General features: G+C 53.1%; 2 protein-coding genes across 6 annotated transcripts in view; one reads left to right on the forward strand and one right to left on the reverse strand.

Annotated features, from left to right (window-relative positions):
* Nucleotides 1-282: 282 nt before the first annotated feature.
* On the forward strand, nucleotides 283-2,616 carry BRD3OS (BRD3 opposite strand). The gene is made up of 2 exons (XM_034427186.2): nucleotides 283-504; nucleotides 661-2,616. Exon 2 carries the CDS (start codon nucleotides 692-694, stop codon nucleotides 944-946), a length of 255 nt encoding a protein of 84 aa, XP_034283077.1. The 5' UTR covers nucleotides 283-504; nucleotides 661-691; the 3' UTR covers nucleotides 947-2,616.
* Nucleotides 2,617-2,672: 56 nt separating this feature from the next.
* BRD3 (bromodomain containing 3) overlaps nucleotides 2,673-27,388 on the reverse strand; it is a 31,536-nt gene continuing 6,820 nt past the window's right edge. For 3 of the 5 annotated variants that reach the window (XM_087879706.1, XM_060691705.2, XM_087879707.1), the window contains exons 2-13: nucleotides 25,917-26,242; nucleotides 22,035-22,172; nucleotides 21,634-21,781; nucleotides 19,446-19,675; nucleotides 18,850-19,221; nucleotides 16,658-16,786; nucleotides 15,259-15,450; nucleotides 14,658-14,723; nucleotides 11,679-11,914; nucleotides 11,032-11,324; nucleotides 5,848-5,976; nucleotides 2,673-4,460 (exon numbers count right to left, since the gene is read on the reverse strand). In XM_087879706.1, coding sequence (XP_087735832.1) covers nucleotides 4,342-4,460; nucleotides 5,848-5,976; nucleotides 11,032-11,324; nucleotides 11,679-11,914; nucleotides 14,658-14,723; nucleotides 15,259-15,450; nucleotides 16,658-16,786; nucleotides 18,850-19,221; nucleotides 19,446-19,675; nucleotides 21,634-21,781; nucleotides 22,035-22,172; nucleotides 25,917-26,117 — 2,253 coding nt within the window. In that variant the 5' untranslated portion in view covers nucleotides 26,118-26,242 and the 3' untranslated portion in view covers nucleotides 2,673-4,341. The remainder of the gene's footprint in view (nucleotides 4,461-5,847; nucleotides 5,977-11,031; nucleotides 11,325-11,678; nucleotides 11,915-14,657; nucleotides 14,724-15,258; nucleotides 15,451-16,657; nucleotides 16,787-18,849; nucleotides 19,222-19,445; nucleotides 19,676-21,633; nucleotides 21,782-22,034; nucleotides 22,173-25,916; nucleotides 26,243-27,388) is intronic. The other 2 variants (XM_087879709.1, XM_087879708.1) reach the window with 1 other exon arrangement.

Consider the following 27,388-nt stretch of genomic DNA (forward strand, 5'->3'; position numbering starts at 1 on the left):
CTTTTTTCTAATATGCATTTCTTACAAATTACATGCTTTCAATTTTTTTTCAAATAGCGAAATGATTTTCTTCTTTTTTTTTGAAGAGCATTCCATTTCTATTCCACAGAAGGCATTTCAAATCCGTATTTATGCCAAACATTTAGGAACATCCTTGGAGCTCCTTCCTCGGATCCTTAGCCGCCTTGGTTGCATAATTCCTGTGGTCCCATTGATCATTTCCCATTTTGCTTTCGAGACTAAAGCGCCGCCTTCGCAAGCCGCCCGCGGAGCCGAGGCGGGGCGCAGAGCCGGCCAGACCCTCCTCCCCTCCCGCGCGCTGCCCAGCGGCGAGGCGGGGGCGGCAACGGCCGGAGCTCCGCCCGGGACGGCCCTCTCCGCCCCGCGTAGCGAGGAGACGCGCCGACGCCGGAGGAGGGCGGGGGGCAGCCCCGGCGGCCGGCGTGGAGAGCCTCTCCGGGAGCCGCGCCGATCGCCCGCCGGCCGCAGCTTGCCGGAGCCCAGGTAGGGCGGGCGGGCGGGCGGGCCCGGGGGAGGAGAGCTGCCCGATGCTCGCTGGGCCGCAGGGGGAGGCGCTGCGGGTCTGCGCTCCGGGACGCTCCGCCACCGGCTCCCCTCTTCCCCCTTTCCTTCCTTCCTTCCTTCCTTCCTTCCTTCCAGGCGGGCCCGGCGCCCAGGGGAGCCGAGGGCGATGTCGGCGCGGCCGCCGCTGGCCGAGAAGGCGCTGTCCGAGGCTTACGGCCGCCTGCGCTACCGGGACGCCTCGCTGCTCATCTGGCAGCAGCAGCAGCGGCAGCTGGAGACCCGCCCGCCCGCCACCTACCTGAGCCGCAGCCGCAGCGCCTGGTACGCGCAGTACGGCAACCAGGCCATCCTGGTGCGGGACCGGAGCAAGCTGGAGGGCGCCCGCGACACCGGCCAGTCCCGCTTCTGCGCCCTCATGTGACTGAGCCGCCTGCCCGGAACGCGGCCCCTGCAGCCTCGGCTTAGCGCTCAGGCGGGAAAGGTCCCGTCCCTGGCCCCAAGGAAGCCCCTGGCAGGCAGTCGTCTGGAAGACTCTTCATGCCTTTGGCCCCTGCTTCAAGTGGCCGGCAGTTCCTCCTGACCTGCCTCTTGCAGTCTTTAGAGGGGGCGGGGTCTGCTCTCCCGATGGACCAAGGCTTGGGTGACCTGAGGGCAGGCCGGCTGCTGGAAGGAAGGAGGGGAGCCCAGTGGGGCGGGGGCTCAGGTTCCTCCCCTAGTTGCCAAGCGAAGAGCTTTCCAGAAAATTGGGCGGGAGGGGGGAGAAAAGGAGGCTGGGGCACAGGCAGGAAGAGACCACCCTTCCCCATTCCCTAGAGGCCCTTTCCTATATCCCTAATGTGCTGGCTGAGACTGATGGGAATTGTAATCCACCCAGATTGGGTGAGGCAGAGATGGAAATTTAGCCCCCCTTCCTGCGAGCTCAGAGTTGGGGAAGGCTGAACTCACACAGGAGTTTCCTCTTGGACCACTGGACCCAGTCCTCGACTACAAAGCCATGGCCTGAAGTTTGTTTTGATCCCAGGGCAAGTTGGGGGGGGTTCTTCTTGGGGGACATTCAGATTCCATGCCTCCTCCGGCTTCCTCCACTGGTTGGAGGTACTCCAGAGCCGCCTCCCCCAGCTTCTTTCTGGGGTCCAGCATGGCGTTGACTCCCGCAGGCTCTGAGGGAAGCCTGCCCTCTTGGCTGCTGGTGTGGGTGTTGCACTGTGGCCCCCTCCCCCTTGTGCTTCTTGAAGGCTGGGCTGGCTTCTCTGCTGGGGGGGTGGACAATTGGAGGGTATGGGCAGAACCCACTTGCTGAAATCTGGCAGGAGGTTGGGGGCCTGTTCACCCCAAGGCCTGCCAGGATTCCTCCAAGTAGCAACATCTCCGCATTCTTGGCTTTGGCCGTAACTTGCTGCGTTGTCCAAGCCCTGGATTGCTGCTGGTCCAAATCTCTAGCAGACTTTTGCCTAGCTCAGGCCTTCGCAGGCACGGGACAAAGAAGCCAGCTGGGCTTAGCTACCTGCTGTGCTTGTATCAACCAGCTGGGAGAGGCTTGCAGAGAAAAGGAGACACTTGACCTGGAGCTGTCTATCCCAAGAATGAAGGCAAGCTTAACGCATTGTAAGCCGCCCTGAGTCTCCGGAGAAGGGCGGCATATAAATCAAATTTAAAAAAAAAAAAAGTGGCACCAGGAGGCCAAACTCTGTTCCAGGTAACGTGGTTGGCTGGGCTGTCCATGAGCCCCTTTGAGGGCCATTTCCATGTACTGGGCTTCCCGGATGCATCCTTGACCCTGGCGCAGAGAGTTATGATGCTCGGGGAAACGGCCTCTGAACTCTACAGCTCTGCGCATCTGATGGGAGAACCAAGTTTGAATCCCTCCAGTTCTGGGAAGCAGCTTTCTTTGGCCAACCTGAGCAGCTGTTCTTCGTGCGTATTTTACCTTGGGTGAACAGTGGTCAGTCTGGCCCTTTCACATTCATTCTGATGCCCCAAATGTGATGCCAGTGAGGACCCAGAAGAAACAAATTTTAAAGGTGCACCGGACAATGTTCAGTTTGTTTCCTTTTAAATTGCATCAGTCAATAAAGAATAACTCGGCACACACTTCTGCTCCCAGGCCTGTTATGGTGTCAAGTACAGAAGTGGCATCTGCTCTTAAATGGGTCTTTGTTGCTTTATTTTTTTCCAAACTGTTCTACTTTAAAACAAGATACAGAGAAAAAGACGGACATGGGAGAAGACTAGGAATATACAAATAAAACATGCTTTATCTGGAAGTTACCAATACCTGTAAGTCCAAAGTCTATACAAAAAGAAACCCAAAGAATCCCAAACAATCCCATTCCCCCAAACTGAATCCACGTACAAGGAATAAGCACCAGAACAGGAAACTATCAAAGGTCCATAGCACCTGTTGGTTAAAAAGTCAAAATACATTTAAATTAAAAGGATTCCCAAATTTCTTTTTCAGAGCTTAGTTTTAAAAACAACACAAACCTACATTTTGTCTGCTGCTCTTCAAAACGCAGGATACATTTTTTAAGTGACCACTGGAGTTAATAAATAAAGTATTTCTATGTACATGAAAAAAGGATAACTCAATTCCGGGTGCGTCGTGGGCAAAGTGCAGGTCTCCAGGGCAGGCTGGAGAAAAAAAAAAAAGCTTCTAAAAAATGGATGAACCTTACAAAAAAATCGCTTGCCCACCCTCCCCTTCCCCAAAGCATATTCTCCCACCATACCTTGAGGTAAAAGTTTTGATTATTTGGAAACCTGCACTCACACGACACACATGTTCTCCTGGCAAGGGGGAAGCCTGGACTGTAGTTCAGCCGGGGCACCGCCTCAGGGCTGCCTGCTGTCTGGGGTCGCCTTGCCATGGATCTGGCAGCCCCTTCGCTCTCACAGAAGCTGCCCAATGCCAGGATCAGAATGGAAGCCCAGGTCCCACTGGCTGCTGGGAGACCCCGAGCAATGCTTAACAGGCTCCCTCTGCCCAAAGGCCAAGGAGCCAGGCCTTCCTACCCCCCAAGGGGTGATGGGCGATGCCATCCTGCACGAGGCCTTGCCAAGGGTGGCTGGGCAACCCCTTGCTGGGCCCAGGTCGCACCCAGCACCCTCAACAGGGCAGCCACCTCTGAAGAAGTTTTTGCAACCAGAGCATGAATCTATATATTGATTAAAAAAAGGTAAAAGAAATATCTAAAAAGGTACGCTTTAAAAAACAATCCACAGTACATGAGCTTTTTCCCTCTTATCTATAAAAAAAGATTAGGATCTTCATCTCAATGGAGAAGGGGGGGGCTGCTGCCAGGCTTGGGGGGGGTGGTCGGCAGACCAGCAGATGATTAGAAGATTCACGCCGGCCGGCCAGCCTTGGAGCTCTGGCCTCCTCCCATTGCAGTACCATTCACCAAGGTTGCCCCCACTCCCTCCCCGGTCGCCTTCAGAGAGGAGAGGCCCCCTGGCCTGGCCAAAGGAGCCCCTCAGGAAGGGCAGAGTCACTCTCCGTCTGGGCTTCAGCCACAGCGGGAGGGGGCAGTAGAGTCTCTGTTGAGTTCTCCTTCAGTATTTCAGCATCTTGGGTTAAAAAAAGGGTTTAGAGACTTCAAGTGATGCAAATAATTTTGCCACCAAGTCTAGTCAGGCGTTTGACCTAATAAAAGCAGAAGGAAACTCTTCTGAGAAGGGATCGTTTCTGTAACACTGAGTCCTTCAAAACGGCTGCAAAAGAGTGGAAACTTGGTCATGATGGAAGAGAGGAACCGTTAGAAAAATAAAGCGAGGGGACAGAGATTCCAGTCCGGGCAGGCCAAGAGTCCCCCCTGGTCATTCTGAGTCGCTGCTGTCGGAACTGGAGCCACTGGAGCTGGTGCTCCCCGACTCGGAGCTGCTGCTGCTGCTCAGGTGAGACGGACCGCCGGACGGTGCTGAGGAGCCCGATTTTTCTAGCAAGAAAAGGAGCAGAGGCAAGTGGTCAGCTGAGCCTCGGCTGCTTGCCCCCAGCTTTGGCGGGGCAGCTCCCTCTCCAGCCTTCCTGCCCTGCCATCCCCTCCCCTCCTGGGTCTCCGGCCTGACAGACTGGACCCTGAGACATCCGTCCCTCTGTCTTCCTTTGGGCAGCAAACGCCCCTAGGGCGGGGGTCTTCCCTGCTTCAGCTCAAAGCCCCTGCAGAAAGCAGCCTGGGAATCGGGCCTTGGGGGATGGGAGGGGGGTTCTGGTTGATAATTGAAAAGGCTGGCTCAGTACTCAGATGGGAGACCACTAAGAGATCCCAGGGTTGGGAAACTCAGGAGCTGCAGTTGCAAGTCATGAGCCCAATTTTGAGGCAACTTGATGATTTAAAACATTTTTGAAACTCAAGTTTTCCTCCACCCCCCTCCACCGACAGATGAATCAGTTACACCCAAATGGCAGGTGAAACCAGTCCTGCCCAATGGCTAACACAATGTGCTAGGATGGGGGGGGGGGTGTCTCCGCAGTGTAGCTTGTAGGTCCACTGAGAGGCCGAGCGGAACAACCAGGATGCGGCTGCCATGTGAGAGCCGGGGAAGACGGTGGAGGAGACGGGGATGCAAGGTTGAGAGGGAATTGGGAGATGGACCGTGGGGGCGGCAGCCACAGGAAGGAAGGCGACCAAATATTTCCGACTGGAGGAGGAGGAGAGGGACCGGATTCTGCCCCAAAACATCCGTTCAGAATGTCAGAAGGACACAACCCCTGGCTGATGATCCTTGCGTCTTTGCCCCCGCCCTGCTGGCCCCGAGCCGCTCCCTGGGGACCCCTCAGGTGGGACCCTCTGTCTCCCCAACCCCACCTCGACTGTGAAAGGTAGGTAGATGGAAGGGCTGGGTGCCTCTGCTGCCCTCAACACTGGCCTGCTTGCGGTCCTCTTTGACCTCTCTGCCCCCATGCCAAGGGAAGCATCCTGGCGCTTCTGGTGCCAACTCCCAGGCTACGCGGCTCTTTTGGGCACCGCCAGGCAGCCAAGATTGCCTAGCGGGGCTGGCCACGGGAGGGCTGCTTTGCCCTCTTTAGAGACACCCTGAGGCAGGCAGGTCGAGCCAAGGAACTCTGGGCTTGGTGGGCACTGCTGGGTCCAGGGATGGGTGGAATGAAAGCCTAACAAATGAATAAAACACTGGTTCATGAAGAAAACCTCTAGCAGCAGGAAACAAGCTGCCTGGGGCCCTTCTGCCTCTCGTGGAAGCCAGCAGGAAAGCCGTGCTCCACAGTGCCCAGTACGGGCCCTCCTGGGAAGGGGCCTGGGGGCCGCAGCCTCGCCTCCCCTGGTGCTGGGGCAGAGGTGAAGGAGGGAGGCAGCCTCTGCTCACCTTTCCTGGCCGGCTTCTTGTTGTTGCTCAGCTGCCCACTCACGTCCTGCAGGCGCTTCTCCAGCTCTTTCTTCTTTTCCTGAGCCATCTCCTCCTTGGACTTGGCTGCCTGCTTCTTCCCACTTGCGGCTGTGGGCAGAAAAGCGGAAGGGCTCAGATGGGGGGGGGGAGAAGAGTCGGGATCCCAACTTCTCAGGAGGCAAGAACCAGTATGGCCCGTTGGGCTGCATCAAATGAAAGGCTCACCCCTTGCAGGCGTTGGACTGAGGATGATTCTGGACAGTGGTCCAATCGGCCAGGGCTGGGGAGCTGCTCCCTGTGACCAGGTCAGGGCCACGAGGGAGACAGGCGGGCTCGTGAGTGGGGGAACAATACCATAAAGGGCGGGGGCCCAGCTCTGGGGCCCAGGATTGTATTGAGCAGGGCAAGGTGGGGTTCACCGAGCTGTAGAAGCTCCTTTAGGCTCCGCAGTGGAGAGGATGGGCAGGCCTTCCGGGGGCCTTTCAGGGGCCCAGCCTGAGCAGCCAGAAGGAAATCAGGAAGGGTTGGAACCAGATCCACTCTCCTTCCACAGGAGCTAATGGGAGGGGCAGAGGCCTGCAGGACACCCCCTCCAAGAAGGAATACAAATTTGAGACACACACAAACACACCCGGAACCCAGCCAGTAAAAAAGGGAAGCCCCCCTTCCCTCATGATTGGCCCCTCCTGGAAAGAAATTTTCCTAACATCCGATATGGCAGCTGCTCCCTCCTCTCTCCTTCTCCAACCGCCCGCCTTCCTTGCCCCCCAGCCTCCATGCACACAGGGTTCGTGGATGTAGAGAAAGGGAATGCCAAAACACCATGGGTTGAATTACAGAGTATGTTGGACAAACCCAGAGTTGACAGTTGGTTGCCGAGCATGATAACAGAACAGTGATGTGTAAAGGAAATAAAGTATGTATGACAACCAATATTCCTGTTGATTGTCGTACACACTTTAAAACTTCCTCCACACGCTTAGCAGAGAGGAAGTCAACAGCACCGGGGGTCTCCTTCACGGTTACTAACTGATTTGCTGATAACTGACCAGGAATGCTTGTGGTCATTTCAGCCTTAGGTATGGACGCCTGTGTGCAGATGTCCAGCGCTCTGCTTCCCTCTTGTCTCTCCTTTTGAGTGCCCTGGCACACTCTTCCTCTGGACCTTGCCCCAAACTTCTGAACTCGTGCCTCGTCCAAGAGGAGACCAAGCAGGCCCTGCCGTCACTTTGCTGTGGCTGAAACCATCTCCTGGGGTGAGGAGAAGATAGGCCGAGGCCCCGGGTCCTATCTTGAAAGTCTGACGTCTCAGTCCAGCTGAGCCTCCACTTCCCAAGAGGGCCCTGGTGTGGCTGAGTGGGGTGTGTTGAGAGAGGAAAGAACAGCGAGTGCTTGTCTGACCACTCCAGGACATCTATGCCATGTTGGCATTCTTTTGAGTGTCCAGCACCCTTAAGCCACGCACCCCCTTGGCTCCAGGCGCTGGCACTGGCAGGGCTAGGATTGCAGGAGAGGACTTCCAGACGCTCTCATCTGGACACCCAACCTTTGAAGGACCATTTCAAGCCCTGGTTCAGGGAACCATGGCTCAGCTCCACCTTTCTACCACGGGACCCTCGGGATACCCCTGAGCACTCTAGCTCAACAGCAGGTCAAAGAGGGGAGCAGCTTTCGGAACTGGCCACCCAGGTAGTTAAATCTCAGAAAGGCCAACATGAGGGATGGGTGGGTGGGTGAATGGCCACAGGAAGGTCCTCTCCCTTGAATTTAAGGAAGCTAGCAGTCACTGGATTTGGGGCAAATCTAAGCGGACATTGAGATCTTGATGACTGCATTTGGAGACCCAGAATGCTGTCCAAGCCCCACCAGCAGTGGAAATGAACTCCTGGGAACTCCTGTCTGTCCTTAGAGAGCAAGCAGATGAGAGTGGAGGTTCGTTTGTGGGTCCAGACCCGAATGTTTCATTACCAGGGTAGGTAAACATCTTCAGTGGAATTTAGGGGATGTCAGAGCAAGTAGATAGATGCCTAGCAGATGGATGTGTCGGTAGCCTTCTACGTCTGCCGCAACCAGGTGCAAGAGGGTGATGCCAGCCTCAGGATTGGTTGATGTGATTATAGGAAACTGTGAAGCACCCTGTTAATTCAGGATGATGGAGAAATAGATGCAGCCCGTCTTCCGTGGATGGACTTTAGCAGGACCTTCCAAGGCCACCTTAATTGGATAGGCAGGGTAGGCATCTGGCTTTTGTCTGCTCCTGTTTACTTTAATCCAAATAGTTTCAACAGCTTGCCCAGGCTGGATTTCTGAGGGGGGCCTATTTTGCTCACCCAGTGGGACTCTTTCTCTCCTGCTCCTATCAAGCAAAGGTATCTTCAGCTGCTACTGCCGAATTACGAGTCCTTTATTATTTATGTTGAGTATCATTTACTCTGCTCATCCCAACAGGTCCCTGTTGAGCAATGATGTTTCCCTTCCGATACTATGAATTCAGGCTCACTTTCCACCGTCTCATCTTTATAGGGAGTCCTCAAATTACAACCATTTGTTCTAGTGACTGTTCAAAGTTACAATCATAGAATCATAGAATAGAGCTGGAAGGGGCCTTGGAGGTATTTTGGTCCAGCCCCCTGCTCAAGCAGGAGAACCTATGCCAGCCTCCAGAGACTGTCCAGCCTCTTCTTAAAGCCTCCAGTGATGAAGCACCTACAGCTTCTAGAGGCAAGCTGTTCCACTGGCTAATTGGCCTCACTGTCAGGAAATTTCTCCTTAAATCCAGGTTGCTTCTCTCTTCGATGAGCTTCCATCCATGGCTTCTGGTGCTTTGGAGAATAGGTTGACCCCCCTCTTCTTTGTGGCAGCCCCTCAAATACAGGAACACTGCTATCATGTCACCCCTAATTCTTCATTTCTCTAGACTGGCCAAATCCTGCAACCGTTCCTTCATATGGTTTAGTCTTGTGACTGCTTTTCACGCTTATGACCGTTGCAGCATCCCCACAGTCACGTGATCAAAATTCAGACACTTGGACTCATATTTATGACGGCCGCATTGTCTCAGGGTCATGTGATCTCCTTTTGCAACCTTCTGACAAACACATCAATGGGGGAGCCAGATTTGCTTAATGATTGCAGTCAATTGTTTAACAACTGTGGCAAAAAAGGTCATAAAATGGGGCAAAACTCAACAATTGTCTTCCTTAGCAACAGAAATGCTGGGCTCAATTGCAGTCATAAATCGAGGACTATTTGAGTTCATTTGCTCCTTTCTAGATTTCTATCCCACCTTCTGGGGCTGAAGGCAGGGCCCAGAATGCTCCCTCCGCAACAACCTGTGAGGTGAGGTGGATGAAGGCATGGGGACAGGCCCGAAGGGGTTGAGATGGGCCTGGTCTCCTCAGTGCCTCCCCTTCTGAACCAATATGCAAGTGGGGATCTCTCAGGAAGCCCCTGCACTTCCTGAGCTTTCACAGAGGGGCTTCAAAAACCTGGTCCTACCAACCCATCCATCTTCTGCCTCCTCGGAGTTTCTCACATTAGTGTCTTCATCCCCCATTCCAACAGGCATAGTTTAGTCCTTGGCAGATGCAGCCGTCCTCCTGCTGGCAGTCTATAATCCATTGGGGGTGGGGGGATGGGAAAGACGTCTGAAGTTCCCGCTATAGCACTTTCCTCCTTTAAATCTGAAATCTTTACACTTTCTTCTCAGGCCAGTTCCCAATTAGGATCCTCTGGGCTCCTCGGCCTCTCTCCCAAGCAAGGCCCTTGCTGCAAAAACAGGGACACCACCAGCCCACAAGCACTGCAGGCCATGGACACAAAGAACCATGGTTCTCTTCACTCTCCTGCGGCTAACCTTTCAGGCTCTCAAACGTCCTGCCAAATCTCTACGGTTCCGCCACAAGGAATATTTCTTTAAGGACTCCTGCTGAATTCCCCCAGGCCCAAGCTGGAGCTTTCATAGTCTTCTTAAGGACGACCTTCAGAAAAAGATTAAGGCTCAGTTGCATCTAGTAAATTGGCGTTTATCTGTAATTTAATCATGGGAGAAGCAGCAACCTGACTATCATGTTATGAGGGAATGACCTGGGGGGGAGTTGGTGCCTAGGAAACAATCAGAGAAGGAGGGGGAGCCCTGTGGTCAGAGAATGAAGTTTAGAAAGGACCCTCCCTAAATTATCAGGACGTAAACGGAGACAGCAGGTAACTTGCACTTTCAGACTTTCAAGGCTGCTCTGTTAATGCAGCCTTACAATAAAGCAGAATCAGCTCAGCTGCTCATGGTCTACCTGAGAAGGCTAGAAGGACACGCAACACAGAAAGGAAATCAGAACGGCGAGTCTCTAGGGCAGCTGAAATCAGGAAGATTTCCCCTTCCAGCCGGTGACCGGAGGGCTGCCTTTGCCTTCTTCTCAAGACTCTTCCCATCAGCCAGGCGGCAGCAAAGCACACGTGCTCTCCGCCGAAGAGGCGCAACAGGCAAGAGGGAAATGGCAGTTAAAAGTAAATCACCTCCCACCCTCCCCCAGCGCCATCTGCCCTCACAGAGCACTCCCCCACCTGGGCCGGGAAAGGGTCCAAAGCCCCCTCAGCAGATAGGAAACCCTGGGAAGGTTCCAAAGGTTTGGGTGCCTGAGGCTGGTTGCTGAGACAGAAGGGCCATCTGAATGCCGAGACCAGCTGAGAGGACAAGAGCAGAGAGAGCAGCCTGTTCTCAAGAGCAGATGGGTTTTCACAGCCCCAAGCAGACTGGGGGTGTATACGGGTGAGTTGGAGGTGGGGGAAGAGTTCAGAATGGACTCTTCAAGCTCCTGCAGCCCCCCCCCCCCCAAAATTAGGAGCCTGGGCAGTGGAGTTCATGGCTATAATTTTCCCCTGGCTCGTTTTTCCTTTTGCTGGCATCCCTTCCACACCAACACTGATGCTGTCCAAGCTCTCTGCCGATGGACAGATCGGCCCTCATAACTCATAAATAGATGAACTGTTTCATGGCTAGGAAAACTATAAAGGGGGGGGGGGGCTGTTTTGATTTTCCCCCTCGTCCAACCGAAATTGCCGCATAAACCTGCATTTCATTCCTTTCCTTAACCCCCGGGAGCTTCTTCTCTGGCGCTCCAGCCTTAAGAGCCCCACCGGTTCTACGGCGCAAGGGATCCCACTTACAAAATGGCTTCCGCTGCTTTTTCTGCAAGCAAGACTTGACGTATCTCTCAAGTTCTCGCAACGTGGTGGGCTTCAAGGTTTCAAAATCGATCTCGATCTCGTCGGGATTGGAGTCCCTGAGGGAGGGCTCTCGCGACTGGATGATGTGCACCACCCGGCCCAGCTTCTCCCCCGGCAGTCGGTTGATGTCCAGGCTGAGCTGGCGCTTCTCATCGTAGGTCATGGGGAGGCCCTCTTCCTCCTCCTCTGAGTCGTAGGTCGCCGAGGCCTGCTTCCCGGCCTTCTTCGGCTGCCTGTGGGCGGAAGGGGAGCGGTCAGGACCTGCAGCTCCGAGCTCACCGGGCAAGGCTCCTTTGGAGCCTCCCCGGCGGCCTGAGAGGGTGGGCAGACTCTCAGCAGGGAGCCCACTGCCGGGGGTCCAGAGAGAGGTACCCTGCTCCCATGGGCCCCTCTCGCCTTCTTCACCCTGCTGGCCCCTGGGCAGCCTTGCCAGAAATGCTACTGTCCTTCTGGCACCCCTTTTCCAATGTCCCTTTCCGCTTTGTGTTGGCCAGCTGTGTAACTTCTTTGGGTGGGTCCTCCTCCCTTGCCCACCTACCACTCGAGCCTTGCCCCAACCAACTTCATCCCCGTCCTGGAGCCCCTACCTGTTAACGGGAACCGTGCTGTTGGCCTTCTTGGCAGGGGCTTTCTTCTGCTGGGGGGCTTTTGTTGGCGGGACCACCTTGGCTTTCTTCTCCTCCTCGGCTTTTGCCTTGTGCTTCTCTTTCTCCTTCTCTTTCTCCTTCTTTTTCTTCTCTTTTTCTTTCTTCTCCTTCTTCTTCTTTGGCTTGTTCACCGGTGCTTGTGAGAGGGCAGCCAGCTGCTCGTGGACGGCCTTTAGCTGAGAGAGAAGCGAAGGAGAGAAGCTCAGCCCTCGGACCCACTCAACCCCAGCAAAGTCTGGCGCTTGGCAAGAGGATGGGGAGGGCAGCAGCTGTTCCCATTCCCCCCCCCCCCACACACACACTGCCCTTGGTCTTCGGCAGGCCAGCCAGCTCAGTGCCGTGAAATGTTCATGGGGCCAGCAGCTCCCAGCTCTCTAGGCTGCCAGGCCCGGTGCCTCACCCCATCCCCAGACCAGGCTGCCAGGGCCTGGCACAAGCCGCTCCCTTAACCTGCTGCATGAATAAGGCTTTCCCGCTGGGCCACAGCGTGGCTTACTTGCTGGAGCATTGCATGGGAGGTGAACGCTACAATGGCGCATTTTTTAACCTGACTTGGACTAACCACACAGGATGTGAGCCAAGAGGCAGGCTGGGCCATGGGAAAAGCTTGCTTCCTTTCATTTATTTTCAAGTGGTTATTGATAGTTTGTACATTGTTTTTGACTTGATTTGCTGTTTTTTAACTATCACGAGACGCCCAGAGTCACTTAGATGAGATGGGCGGCCATACAAATCAAATCATAACGAAATAAATTTAAGCGAATTAGAATCCAATCTAGCTGAAAAAGGATCCTCCGGCCATGGCCGGCCCAGGACGCCTGCAGCACACAGAGGCAGGCCCCTCCCACCCCTGGCAGAGGGAGGTGCCTCCCCAGGAGATGCCCACTTCACAGCTGGCAAGAAGCAGAAGGCCAGGCGGGAGAGACGAGCCTCCTCCTCCTCCTCCTACCCAGAGAGGAAGGGGGAAGGCAGGGGTCACAGGGAGGGAGAGGCCCCCGCCTGGGGCGATGGATCTGGCCTTTCAAGAGTGTGCAGGCCCACCGATCCCACCGTCTGGGGCAGAGGATCTTCTCCTCTCTTGGCTCCTGTGCACTTTCAGAGCCATAAAGGGGCATCAGGCTAGTGGAACCGGAGATGGCCACAGCCAAGGCATCTGTGATTAAAAGGACCCAGGTTCAAATCCTCATTCAGCAGCGATACTCACCGGCAGCTTTGGTCTACCTGACCGGGCTACGGGCAGATGCCACGATACTTGCAAACCCCCAGGAGAACCGGCCCTCTTGGGGCTTCTGCCCTTCTGGTTCCCTTTCCCCCCAGGGTCCCCCAGCAAGAGCTCTTCAGCACTCCCCGCCTCAAACTCCCAATAAAAATCCAGCCACAAAATTGGCAGGCACCGTCCCTTCTAGAGTCTATTCCTTTGCTTTGCTTTGCTTTGAATTCAGCCCAATTCTAAAGTCTGGATGGAACAGAAATTGAAAAATAAAACAGGTGCTGCTACCAGGGGTATATACTGCATATCAAACTCAAGGCCCACGGGCTGTGCTTAGATCTGGCCCTCGGGGCCACCTGGAAACAGCAAAGGATGGGCCTGTGATGCCTCTGCCAGTGAAAAGAAGATCTTGGGGGGCCGCACATGGCCCTCCCTGGCCCCGTTTTTGACGGTGAGAGCCTCCTGCAGCCCTCTGACAGCAAAAACGTAGCTTGGGGGGGGGGCTGTGTGCGGCACCCCCCCCCCCAGTTCCTTTTCTCTGGCAGAGGGTTGCAAAAGGCAGTCGCAGCCAAAAACAGGGCCAGGGGGTGGGATGGGGGCTGCACAGAGGGCTATCAAAACAAACTGAAAACAAAACAAAAGGAGAAATGTTTCCTCTTTTGTATTTGAGCATGCAAGAAGGGACAGGAAAGGAGGAAGGGAAAGAGGGAAGACAAAGAAAAAGATGGGAAGAGAGAAGGAAGGACAAAGAAAGAAAGAGGAGAAGGAAGGAAGGAAGGAAGGAAGGAAGGAAGGAAGGAAGGAAGGAAGGAAGGAAGGAAGGGTTATAACGAGACTGAGGGAGGGTCTGAGGGAAGTCCTGCCTCAGCACTTGGCCACCACAGGTGCCCCTGACACAAGTGATGTTGGGCTGACCACGCCCACTCCAGCCCCCCAAGGTCGAACACAACCCTGATGCAGCCCTCAATGAAACCGAGTTTGACACCCCTGTGCATATGTTCAGACAAAGACAAGGCAATTCTGAGGCACCGAGGAGAGAAACATCACTAAGTTTATTCCCCATATTCATGAGGACTAGACACTTGTTCACTGAAATCTAAAGCAAATTCTCAGAAAATCTGGTGCAACCTTAAGGGGCAAAAACAGCATTCACCCACGAGGGGTGATGGGACTGGCAGGGCCAATCCCAGCTACCACCACCCGGAGGAAGGCTGCAACTGGGGAGGGTTTGCCATCGTGAGCTCTTCCCAGAAGGCCCTGCGATTGTTCGCTCGAAGGAGCTCTCTCCTGCGGGGCAAGACCAGCCCCACCTGCCTGGAGCAGCCCACTTGCTTCTCTGCCCATGAGAGGCTTTCCCAGTCTGCCACCTTTTACAGAGCCCACACCTGGCCCATCCCATGGGGGCGCTTCCGATTCACAGCACAGCTGCCCCCCCCCCGCCCTACAGGGGATCCAGGTGCGATTCTACAAGGAGCAGCTGGCAGAGCAGGAAGAGAAGAGGCTCCCCCCCAAGTTCAGGCATGGAGCTGCCCTCCACCTGCCTTCCATCTCCCCACCGAGCTCTCCTGGGCCTCAAGGCACTGACTGACTGCTGGGATGAAGCATTTCTGAAAAGGCCTTATGAACTTTACGTATCTGCACACAATACAGAAAAGGGGAAAGTACTTTATAAAAGGGGGAAAAAAGGGGGAAAAAAAATAAACAAATACATTCCATCCATTCCAGTCTCGGGAGTCAATGACCTTGTAGCACTGCCTCAATGATCGGGAACAGTCCTGTGTGAACAAGAAGACAGGCAGGGAAGCAAATCGGGTGTCCACACCGCACCCGGAGTCGGGGGGGAGGGGAGGGATATCCACAGAACCACAGTCTGGTTCTTGGGGAAGCCTGGGACACTTTGGGTCTTTGGTTTCAAGTGCCAAGTTTCTAGTCCTCACTGCTGCGACCGACGTATGAAAAAGGAGGGTGGTTCCTTTTCTACTACCGGTCACAGAGCAGGCATAGGAGTTATTTTGCACAACCCCCAAGGCACCCGGCAGACCTCTGGGGGGTGCTGTGGCCTCATTTGCCTATCTTCAAATTTTTGGCCCTGCCTTTTCCGACTGTCTCAACGTCCTTCTTAGCGACCAGGTGGTTTATAAAGAAAGTGGGTCTTTCTGACCAGTCAAGAGGACCTTCAGTGGGCCAGAATGAGCATCTCTACAAGGCCCCCGTCGAGGCTTCCCGCACGGCCAGCGGCCTCAGGGACCAGACGTGGCCCTTCGCGAGCGGCCAAGCCCTGAACCGCTCCGAAGGCTGGCTGCCACCCACCTGCTCCTGCAGCTCTGCCAGCCGCGTGGCCCGCTCCTCTTCCGAGTCCGAGCTATCCGAGTCCGAGGAGCTCCCCTCGCTGCTGTGGCTGCTCTCCGTGCTTTTGCTGACCACGGGGGCGGTGGGCAGAGGGGGAGGTGGGGGGTCGGCGGGCTCGTCCGGCATCTTGGCAAATCGCATCTCAAAGACGTCCTGTGGGAACAGGCGGGTTTGGAGAGGAGGGCAAAGGTGCCCTCACAGCAGGCAGCTGCCCCAAAAGAGGCACCCCCACCCCCGCCCCACTGCTTTTCCACAGAGCTGACTGGAGAAGGACGCCAAAGGGCAGCTCGGGGCTCTTCAAATGCTGTGACCCCCCATTAGAACTGCCATCTAGCCTTGGAAGTGAGAGAGCCCCCGGGAGATGCAGCCCCAATCCACCTGGGGCAGGTGCCAAGTTTGGGCCAGCTGCCCGAGGCCTCCTATGGCCCTCTCTAGAAAAGGCAGGTGTCCTTCACCTATCAAGGGGAAGGAATGTCCTGCCTTCTGCAATGGGAAAACGGAGGGCAGCCAGCCAAGTGGCCCCCTTCCCTTGACTCCAAGGTCGTGAAGGAGGCAGAGGGCTGAGGAAGACAGCCTGCCCGGATTAAAGGTCACTCCCTTGAACAGCAAAGGCAGCTCTGACCGAATGGACAAGCGGAACAAATATAGCAGCATAAATTATAAGCAATCTACATGCAAATGTGTACCACCGTACACGAATATCCAACTCTGCATAAAACACATATGCTATTTACAGATCTCATTTTTTGAGGGGAACTTTTTGGAGATTTGAACCGGCAGAATCCACACATTTTATGGGTAACACGCTCAGGTTCAGGAGAGCCTGACAGAAACTCCTGAGGGGCTGGAGGGGGAGGTCCAAGATGAGGCATCAACTCCAGGGATGCTTTCCTCAAGCAAATGGCCATGAAAGAGGAAGCGGTTAAAACTTTTCACCCTTAAGACCAGCCCCGGTCATGATTTACTCCAAGGTGGAGGGAAAGAGCAGTCAGTCTCCGCTGTGAGAACTGCCTGTCAGGCATTGTGAATATTTTGTGATGTTGTACAACATAGCAACAAGCCTTGTTGTGAGCCTCTGGGATGGAGGCTGCAGGGAGCAAGAGTCGGCCGTAGCTGGGAGAGGCCCCGGGAGGCCTGGAGGCACCAGTCCCAGAGTCTGGACTCAAGCAGGGAATTTCGGGGGCAACCCTCATGCAGCAGGAGAGAAAGGGAGACTCAAAGCCAAGGAGGAGGTGGCCTCCTTGCAAACAGCGGCAGAACTGACCAAATTGTACCACCCAAGCCCTTCATTGGCCCCACAGACCCACTGCTGGTGAGGGAGGACGCTCTTTTTTCTCGTCCTGGCAGGGAGCCCCCTTACCTGCAGCTTCCTAGCCATGGCCACCACCTCGTGGTCAGGGGGGTTGTACTTGTAACAATTGGAGAACATTAGCCGGATGTCCGCTGCGAAGCCCTGGGCGTCCTGATACTCCCGGCTGTCCATTTTTTTCTGCAGAGGAGCCCAGAAAGGGGACAGGATTAGAAGGGAAGGGGCGAGGAGGGGAAAACCCCCAGTAGAGACAGAAGACCTAGGCCACTCCAGGACTGGCTTCAAATGAAAGCAGTGGGCAGGAAAAGGCCCCTGAAGCCCTGCTGGTCACCTGACCACCTTCCTATCCTTAAAGCCCCTTGAGAAGCCCCCGACAGAGCAGCTGGAAGGCGGGGGGGAGGGGGGGCAGGGCAAAGTCTGAACAATCATTCAAGTACTGAGACGTATAGAGCACAGAATTCAGCCGGGGAGGTCTCCCTCTGGAGAGAAGAGGACTCATCCTGAAAGAGGCCTGGAGCAAACTGTCAAGGCATGGAGGGCACCACTCAGCAGCCTCACCTCCCAAGGCAATCCCAGACCCCCAGCCCAAAGCTCAGAATGGCAATGGATCAGGCCCCTGGGCGTTTCACGCAGAGCTTCCAAGGCAACCTTCCTTGTGGGTGGACGTGTGGGTGCCAGCTGAGCCCCTCAAGGGCAAGGCATAGGGGAGGGGGCACGTTCTGCCTTCCCTGTGGGCAGAAGAGCGGAAGTAACATGGGGTTGCCTTTGGAAGTCCTTTGGGACAAGAGCCACGAAAGGCTCATCTCTGCTACCTGCGCCCTGGTTGGTTCCTCCAGAGGGATTACTGTATGTGGGGCTGCCCTTGAAAAGCATCCGGGAAACAGCTGGTGCAAAATGGGGCGGTGAGGACATTTACGTGCACCCTGAGATCAGCACACGCTACCCTTCTGTTCCGCAAACTACGTTGGTTGCCAGTTTGCTTCCAGATTCAATGCAGGATGCTGGGCATGACCTCCAAAGCCCCAGGTGATCTGAGGGGCGGCTTACGTCTCCCCATCCCATCAGCCCCAGAGGTGTTCCATCAGGCGGGACCCCGGAGAAGAGCTTTCTCTGCCACAGCACAGACCCTCTGGAAGGTCGTTTCCCAGACAGGAGGGTGGGCCCAATCTTACTGGCCTTTTGGGAAGGGTCTGAAAACTTGGACAGGCCATTCAGGCTCTTATGAGCTGCTGCTGGTGCTCTCCCTTGCTTTAAATTCTTTTCCACTTTACTTATGCAACCTTGTTTTTTGTTGTTCCATTTTGCCATATGAGTGAGTTGGGCCCAACTGGAGCTTTTCCCCCCAAGCTGCCAGGGCAGGGCAGCCCCACCGCCACGCCCTCCTGGCCCTCGTCCTGGAGGAAGGTGGGGCAGAGAGGAGCCCCACTGAGGGCAGCACTGGCCTCAGGCCTGGCAGGTCAAAGTGGGCTTCCTTCCCTCTTCTTGGCCTTTGCCCAGCCACTCCTACCTACTGATCATGTCCTTGTGGCCCTGGAGTTCTCTGGGGCTGCCCCTCCCCCCCAAGGAAGGTAGGGCCCATTCAACCCAGAGGGGCCAAGAGGGAACTTGGTGTTCTGCTGCCTGGTTTGTCTGAGTTTAGAACAAGCATGGGATTGGGGAGCGCTTGTGCAGGTTCTCAGCTCCGGGAGAGGAATAGACCGGGAGAAGGCAGCTCTGGGGAGGCCAGGAGGTTCTCCCCCTGTAACCATTTGTCTAATGACTCTTCAAAGTTACGACAGCACTGAAAAAAGCGACTCACCAGCTCCTTGCACCTCCAACCATCCTAAAATCCCTGAAGTCACGGCGCCCCAATTTGGGCTGTTGGCACCTAACAAGTACTTACAATGGTTGCAAGCAACCTGGAATCATGTGACTGACTTCCAACCAGAAATGCCAGTGGGGGAAACCAGACTTGTGTAATGGTTGCGGATTTACTTAACAATCATTTGCTTAACAGCCAAGGCAAAAAGGTTGTAAAATTGGACATACTTAAGGACTGTCTCACTTAGTGACAGAGTTTCCAGTCCCAACTGTGATCATAAGTTGAGGACTACCTGTATCCAGCTAATCTTGTGGACAGGGACCAAGGCTCCAGCAGCACCACCTACCGCAGGTAGGAAGGGGGAATCCCTGTTGGGCCAGATTCCACCTGTGGGTCAAGCAGGGGGAAGGAGGGGCAGCCAGAGGGGGCAAAGGCGACCTACTTTGACGGTGCTGAGGTCCATGGGGTGCTTGATGATGTCGTGGTAGTCGTGCAGCTCCAGGGCTTCGGCATCCACTGGCTTGTAGAAGGGCCAGGCGTAGGCTGCGTGCTTCTTGGACAGCATCTCCTTCAGGATGCTGTCGCAGTACTTGAGGTGCTCCGAGAGCTTGCCCTTCTTGCCCGCGTGCTGGGGCACCTCCCCATCTTCCAGGTCCTTCTTTGGCGGTTTGATGGGCCGGCCACCACTCTCCCGCCGAGCCACCACTTTGGCCTGCTTTGAGTCCAACAACTGCGGGGGGGATTCGCTCCGGCTGGCGGTGATGGCCGACGTGGTGGGCGTGGTGGTATCCGCTTTCCGCTTCACCCCCTTTTTCTGAAATTCAAGCACAGCCCATAAGGAGGGGGCAGGTGGAGAAGGAGCCCCCAAGGTGGTGGGTTAGGAGGAACTTAGGGGGGCCAGACAGATGGCAGCATCTCTCTGGCCTGAGACCAGAAACAGACCAACCTCTGCAAGGAAGGGGCAGCGGGGGCAGCGCCCCAGCCCCACCCCTGCCCTGGAGGAGAAGCGCCTGCGCAGAGAAGGGAGGCCCCCATTACCTTGACGATGGGCGGTGTTGGGGGAACGACTGCCATGATTGGGGCGGCAGGAGGCGGGGGAGGCAGCACGGGCGTCACAGGGGGGGCAGTGATGGGGGTGACGTTTGCAGTGATGGTTGGCACAGGCGTGACGGCAATTACAGGCGTCTGAGATACCGACGGAGGGACGTTCTGGAAGGGCGCCGGAGGCGATGCGGAGGAGACGGCTGTGGCTGCTGGGTGCTGGGTCCCTGCCGGAAGGAAAGCAAGGCTGTCAAGAGGAAGGCCGGCTTTTCCTTTGCTATGGAATTGATGGCATGGGAATTCTCTCCCCCGCTCCCCAATCCTGTAGGGGTGGAGTCTGGGCAACTGAATGGAGGCTGAGTGTTTATTGGCCGGATGCCCTTCCTATCGCCAATGCAGAGTTCGCAGCAGATATTTACTCAGTGGGCCCAGAGACATAAATATCTGCCGCTACCTAGGATTGAACTCACAGCCTCCTGATTGAGAGGCGAGGGCTCCACCTCTAGGCCACTGCACCACTATGATAAACATGAAGTATGGAGCATAAATGAAAAAATAGTAAAGAACATTAATTGGGAGGGGGGCAGAGAAAACTAGCTATGCTATGTGCCTGTAAACAAAGAGAAAGGGAAGGGAAGGATAACAGAGGTGAATGAAGATGGTTGATCTTATGGAGGTAGGGAAAGTGCACATGTGAAATTAAGGTTTAATCATGAACGAAAGAGTCACAATGAACCTTAGAAGTATGAATTGGCATTGAAGTTGCTCTGACTGCAGACAAAAACAAGAATTGGTTGGTGATGCAACAGTGGCGTGTCACACTATGCTGTATGGCCACAGCAAAAGAGCCTGCAATGAATTCTAGAAAAAAGCTGCTGGACCTTCTGACTGAATGCCATCGGAGGAAAGACCCTAGACGAGGGGTCGGCAACCTTAAATACTCAAAGAGCCACTTGGACCCGTTTCCTACAGAAAAAAAACACTGGGAGCCACAAAACCTGGGTGGGCGTGGCCAACTCGATGTCACTCACTCCCACCCAGTCACATGACCACCTAGCCACGCCTACCCAACCACAAAACTATTTTCTATATCTCTCTCCCCCACTCATCTCCCCCTCTCTCCCCCCAAAGCGCAGCAAAGGCATGCGCGGGATGGGCGGCCGCTCGCTTAAGGAGGGTCTTAGCAGTATGCGGCTTCTCTCCTGCACTAATGCTGCGGCCATCGCCTTGCCGTGTCCTCGCCCACCCCCAGCAGCTCTTCGGAAACAGTATAAGAAAGATTATGGAGCCATTTAGAGACCCAGGAATGAGGCCTTGGAGCTGTGGTGGAAAACCAACAGTCCTCCAAGACAGTTTCCCTTTAACAGACTATTCCCATCCTGGCCCTGAGAATTTGACTTTTGTTTCTTAAGTGAGGGACTTTCCACTATTCCCTGTTACATTTCATTTTGTTACTCGGATCAATTACAGAAACAAACTGGTCGAGACTAGTTTGTATTTTATTTCTGTCATCAAGGGTATTAAACAAACAAACAAATCAACAAATAAGCAAGCAAGCAAGCTGTGTAGCCCAATTCTGTATTGCCTGTAAAAGATGGGCTTTCCTTTCACCTCTCCATCCAAACCATAATGAAAATATAGAGCGGGTGGGGGTGGGGGTGGGGAGACAGACTTGGCCCTCCGGACTAAATCTGATGCTCTCCTCTCAATGCCCTCTCCAGTTTGAGGAGCAACCATGCATGAATGTCTCCATTTCACCCCTGTGCTATCCAACCCACTTCTTACTAGCTTGGGGTATAGTTGCAATTTTTTCTGCTAAATCAAAGCTATACCATGTCTAAAGGGAAGGGGACAAGCAAGATTCCAATGTAGCATGCATTACCGAGACCTGGCCAACATCGTATGTGTGCACGTATGTGTGTATGTGTGTGCACCCCTTGGTTTGACTAGGTTTGGCACCAGCCGAGATCCCAAGGCAGGAGAAGTGAGATCATCTGACAATCTCTCTTGGCCTTCAGGGGCCGTGTCCTCCGTGTTGAACTACGAGATAGACAGCAAATAAATGTAATAATAAACAAATAAAATAAAATCCTCAGAAATGTTTCTCTGCTTCGCCACCTAGTCCCTTTCCACGAACACCATTGTTATGGCAATCAGGCCTGCATGCACAGCCTTTATCTCTGACCTGAGTTGGGGGTCCCAGCTGCCATCTTCCGAGCTTTGCCTTTAGGCACGGGGGGCAGCAGCTCCACTTCCTCCTGAGGCATCTGGGCCACTTTCTGCAGGAAGATCTTTTCCAAGGCTTGTGCCATGAGGACAATATCATCCGTTGGCTGGCAGAGAAAAAGGCATGGGAAAAGAAGGAAATGGAAAGTAACACACAGGGCCAAAGCCAAACTGAAATGCAAATGTCCACACGTTCATTGCTAACTTTTGGGGACAGAGGCCATTTGGCCTCAGAGGTTTTGGGCCCGAGGGAGAAATTCAGAGCCAACACCCCCTCTTGGTAGTGGCCAAACAACCTTCTGAGCATAGCCTGTAAATGCCATGAGCCTCCCCCAGAAAAGAGCAGACTAGATCCTTTACCTTGTTGTAAATGTAACAATTGGTAAACATGGTGTTGAAATCCTGCATGCATTCACTGGCGCTCCAGTAGTAGTTGTGCTCCAGGCGCTTCTTGATGGTGCCCATGTCCATCGGGTTCTTGATGATTTTGTGGTAATCCTGTTGGGGAGAGGAAGCAGTCAGTCTTCCACTGGCACCCTGGGGATCACCTCAGAACAGGGGTGTCAAACTCAATTTCTTTGAGAGCCGCATCAGGGTTGTGGTTGACCTCAGGGGGGCTGGGATGGGTGTGGCCAGATGGTCACAGCCAACTGGGTGAGTGTGGCCAGCTCGACATTGCTCACTTTGGGTGCGCCTGTGGTGGACCAGGTAGGTGGGTGGATCCATTGTCTCCAGCACGAGCCCAGGGGGTAGGGTGGGAGCAGCCCCTTGCTGGCTCCAGGGAGGCCCCGTGGATCTAAGGCTGACCGCGTTCCAGTCCGGATGGCCGTCACCAAGTTTTATATCAGCACTTGGCCAGCCTGGGCCAGGGCCAAGGCACTGGGGGACGGTCCTTCACTGTTTCCAGGGCAGCTCCACTGACCAGATCTAACCACAATCACAGGCAGGATCTGGCCCATGGACCTTGAGTTTGAGACCCCTGCCTTAGATGGCTAGCAAGGAAGGCTGTGTCACGGGAAGCCCTAAATTCTGATAGTGGAGAGTGATGGATGGAGCAATCAATCAATCAATCAATCAATCAACCATAATAGAGCTGGAAGGGACCTTGGAGGTCTTTTAGTCCAGCCCCCTGCAACAGCAGGAGACCCAATACCATTTCAGACAAGTGTCTGCCCAGTCTTTTTTTAAAACCTCCAGGGATGAAACAGAAGCAACTTCTGAAGGCAACTTCTGTTCCACTGGTTAATTCTCCTCACTATTAGGAAGTTTCTTCTTAATTCCAAGTTGCTCCTGTCCTTGATGAGTTTCCATCTGCTGCTTCTTGTCCTGCCCACAGGTGCTTTGGAGAATAAGTTGAGCCCCTCTTCTTTGGGGCAGCCCCTGAGATATTGGAAGACTGCTCTCATGTCACCACTACTTCTTCTTTTCTCTAGCCCAGGGGTGTCAAACTCAAGGCCCGGGGGTCGGATCCAGCCCACAGGGTACTTAGATCTGGCCTATGGGGTTGCTCTGGAAATAGCGAAGGACCGGCCTGCGGTGCTTCTGCCAGTGAAAACGGGCTCCTGAGCTCTGTTTTATGCTGCGACAGCCTCCTGCAACCCTTGGTTGAACTCCGTTTTCACTGGCAGAGGGTTGCAGGAGGCCATCACAGCTGAAAATGGAGCGCTTGAACCACCACAGGCGCCCCCAACACGAGTGATGTCCAGCTGGTCACACACCCCCAGGCCACACACCCCGAGGTCAAGCACAACCCTGTTGCGACCCTCATTGAATTTGACCCCCCTGCTCTAGACTACACATACCCAATTCCTGCAGTGATGATAGCAGTGATGGTAGCATGTAATTAAGAACATCAATTAATCTTATTCCTAGGTGTAGTGCAAGGAAAACAATCACATTCACAACACAGTGAAAACCAGCAAGACAGTAAGACAGTCTTAATAACCAATCAAAAACATCATTAACCCCAGGTAAGTATGATGATGGAGAGTTTTGACAATAAACACTAAATATCTGGGTATTCTTTTCCTCTCATAAATAATATATATTTGTCTCTGCGCACTGTATAAATACACTGAATATTCTTGAACAAGATATGGTAACCGCTATTACCGTACCATATTATATGGTAACAACAAGCAATGAAAACCTCCTAGAATCCATATTGGTCAATATAAAAGGAAAAAAGAATGATACTGCGGTAGGCGTATACTGCAGGCCACCCAACCAAGCAAAAGAAATAGATGGACTTTTTGCTAAACAATTAACAAATGTATGTAGGAAACATACTACACTAGTAATGGGAAATTTTAACTATCCTGATATTCAATTGGAAGACAAACTCTGCAGAAAGTGGGAGATCGAACAAATTCCTAACCAACCTAGCTGACCACTTTGTCATCCAAAAGGCAGAGGAGGGAACTAGAGGAAAAGCCATACTTACTAATAGAGAAGAAGTGGAAGAGGGAGTGGAAGCTGCCAGAACTTTGGGTGAGTGACCACCTCATATTTGAATTCAATATAATGCAAATACCAACAAAAGAAAATAATCCAACCAGTGTCTTTAAGAGCTGATTTTCACAAACTCTCAGAAGGTCGCAAAGGGGATCATGTCACCCTGGGACAATGCAACCGTCATAAATACATCCCAAGTGCCCGAATTTTGATCACGTGACCGTGGGGATGCTGCAATGGTCTTAAGTGTGAAAAGCAGTCACAAGACTAAACCATATGAAGAACGGCTGCAGGTTTGGGGTCTGGCTAGTCTAAAGAAAAGAAGACTTAGAGGTGACATGATAGCAGGCTTGGAGGTTTTTAAGAGGAGACTGGACAGCCACCTGTCTGAAATGGTCCAGGGTCTCTTGCTTCAACAGGAGGTTGGACTAGAAGATCTCCAAGCTCCCTTCGAGCTCTATGATGATGATGATGATGATGATGATGATGACGACAACGATGATTGGAAAAAAATTTTTTTCAAATGCCAGCAGTTTGATTTTCACCAGCTCAAGGTTGACTTGACCTTCAATCCTTCCATGGTTGCTAAAATGAGGACCCAGATTGTTGGGGGCAATAGACTGACTCTGTAAACCACTTAGAGAGAGCTGTAAAGCACTGTGAAGCGGTATATAAGTGCTATTTTGTGTTTTCCTGCCTTTTATCGGAAACAAAATATTGAGCCAGACTGGAAGTCACTTTTGTTCTACTTGGCTTTGTTTCATTTGAGATGGGATGCCAAAGTGCCATCATTCCATGTGAGTGGTCATGTTTGCCTCAGCTAAAATTCAACAATATTTGGGGATTTCCTTATTTTCTTCTGGATTTCAAATAAATAAATAAAATAATTAAGGGGGAAGAGAAAGAAATTAGGCTGACCGGCTGTTTTGCTTTGGGAATCTGGAAAGTTAAGGCAAAATCCTGCAGGATCTGAACTACTTAAAAGAGCCAGTAAGCCTACTGCAAGACATCAGAAAGCTGTTATTTTTGCTGTCATGGTGAAGGTGATGCAATGTTTACTCTCCAAGGATGGGGTGGGAATCTTTCCATTTAGCAACACAAGCACATAGAGAGTGACTAGATAATTCTCTTAGGAGGCAGGATTCTGACTGCCACCTCAAAACCCAAACTCCACATGCACAGGGAAAACGGAGCTGTGTTATGGACCAATTGTTCCATCTTCAGGAGCACGTGCCTATCAAACATGGCCTTTAATTGGAACCAAAGAGCCAAGAGAACCTCCTGAATCTCGCTTTTCACTCAAGATGACAATTTTAACTCCTTTTGCAGACAGCTTCAAAAGGCACCTTCACACAATATCATCTTATAGGAGGGGGGTCAAACTGGATTTCTTCGTGGGCCGGATCAGCATTGTAGTTCTCCACTGTGGGCCAGCAGGAGGGGGAAGGGGGGGCAGGGAGTGGGGGGGGGGCAGATGGGACGAACACCTCCTGCAGCACTCTGCTGGCCAAAAACGGTCTGCATGGAGGCCTCCTGAGGCCCCTGCGTGGCCCGTTTTGGCCAGCAGAGGCACCGTGGCCTGGTCCTTTGATATTTGCAGTCCGGGCCTATGGGCCGGATTTAAGCACCCCGAGAGCCAGATCTGGCCTGTGGGTCTTGAGTTTGACACCCCTGGTCTATAACATGTCCTGATTTTAAATTTAACCATGGTGCAGAAGTTAAATGTTAAATGACTTGACAGTGACATTAAAAAAAGAGAAAGCCACACACACAGGAAATATCACTCACCGGTAAGTTTAATTTAATGGCATCAACTGGCTGATAGAAGGGCCAGGCAAACTGGTGCTTCCACAGGGTCTTCACCACCACATTCTGCATGTACTGCAGTTGGTTCGTCTTCCTGCCAGGCTTGGTAGGGTTGGTGACCTCTGGGGGAGGAGGGTTGACCGGCCCCTGGGGGGCCTGGATGGCTGATGTAAGGGCAGACATGGTTCCCCGCCTCCTGGCTTCACTGAGGGCAGCCGCAGCAAAAGGGAGGAGGAGGAGGAAGAGGGCCGCCTTTTATGCTCCCCGCGTGGGATGGGCATCCCATTTCCAGGGACCAGCTACGCAGCCTGAAGGAGCAAGGAAAAAAAGCATGGTCAGTTTCTTCAGATGGCATTATGGAAAGCGAAACATTTTGGGGGCAAAGCATTCAACCTCTTTTCCCAGATTCCATGATTACTTGGCACTCCAGAAATAAATGTAATCCATTTGGAGAGTTTCAGACTCCTATCTTGCATCCCCATCACTCACCCCAGAGCAGAGGAAGAGGCAACCAACTCTCTGGGGCCGTAAGCCATCCAGGTTTACGGCTCAAATGAAGAGCCTTACATAAAAGAAAACCCACATGCAGAACAGAACATTCCTAAAGATATTGAGAGGCCCCATCAGTGATATGCTTATTAAGTACAGCAAACTGCCACCTGCCAGCCACGGGTGATTTTCAGAGAGACAGAGAGCCTTTGCAAACAAACTGACAAGCTCAGAGGCACCACCCTGACCATTACAGACATCGGGGAAAGCGGGGAGGGGCTTCTATCACATCCCCTTTCTAAGGCCAGGGCTAGTTCTTCTCAATGGGCAGAGGAAACGTAGCACACACTCTGAAGTCTCAAACCCCAATTTTTCAACAGTTATGCCTACATAACAAGATCTGCCCCAAAGAAGAGGTGCCTTTATGGTTTAACGAGGGTTGGATTCCCACAACATACTGAAGCCTTTTGTGTTGGCCGCATCTAGTGTGTTACACAAAACCTCAGGTGAAATTTGAACTGGAGCCCCGCCAATGCCTGCCTCTTGAAGAAAGAGCAGATAATCCTACAGTCATCAACGAAGATAAAAGAACATTTTCAAGAAAACAGCCAAGCTCAGAGAGCACCAAGGACCTCCATAACTACAAGTGACTTTTCTTTCTTTCTTTCTTTCTTTCTTTCTTTCTTTCTTTCTTTCTTTCTTTCTTTCTTTTTCTTTCCTTCCTTCCTTCCTTCCTTCCTTCCTTCCTTCCTTCCTTCCTTCCTCCCTTCCTTCCTTTCTTTCTTGGAAATTGAAGTCCGTCAATATTTGCCTTAGTCAAGTACAAAATGGCAGATAGGATCCCATATTTTTTTTTTTTTGGTCAGAATCTTTACTCCAACTAACTCTTTGCTAGTAGTTTCTTTATGGACACAAAGGTCCATAACTGATTTTGTTCAGCTCTTTGTCCTTGGTGCACGCAACAG

The sequence above is a fragment of the Pantherophis guttatus genome, chromosome 16 (genome assembly GCF_059756535.1).
Source record: "Pantherophis guttatus breed Tessera chromosome 16, ASM5975653v1, whole genome shotgun sequence".
Lineage (NCBI taxonomy): Eukaryota > Metazoa > Chordata > Lepidosauria > Squamata > Colubridae > Pantherophis > Pantherophis guttatus.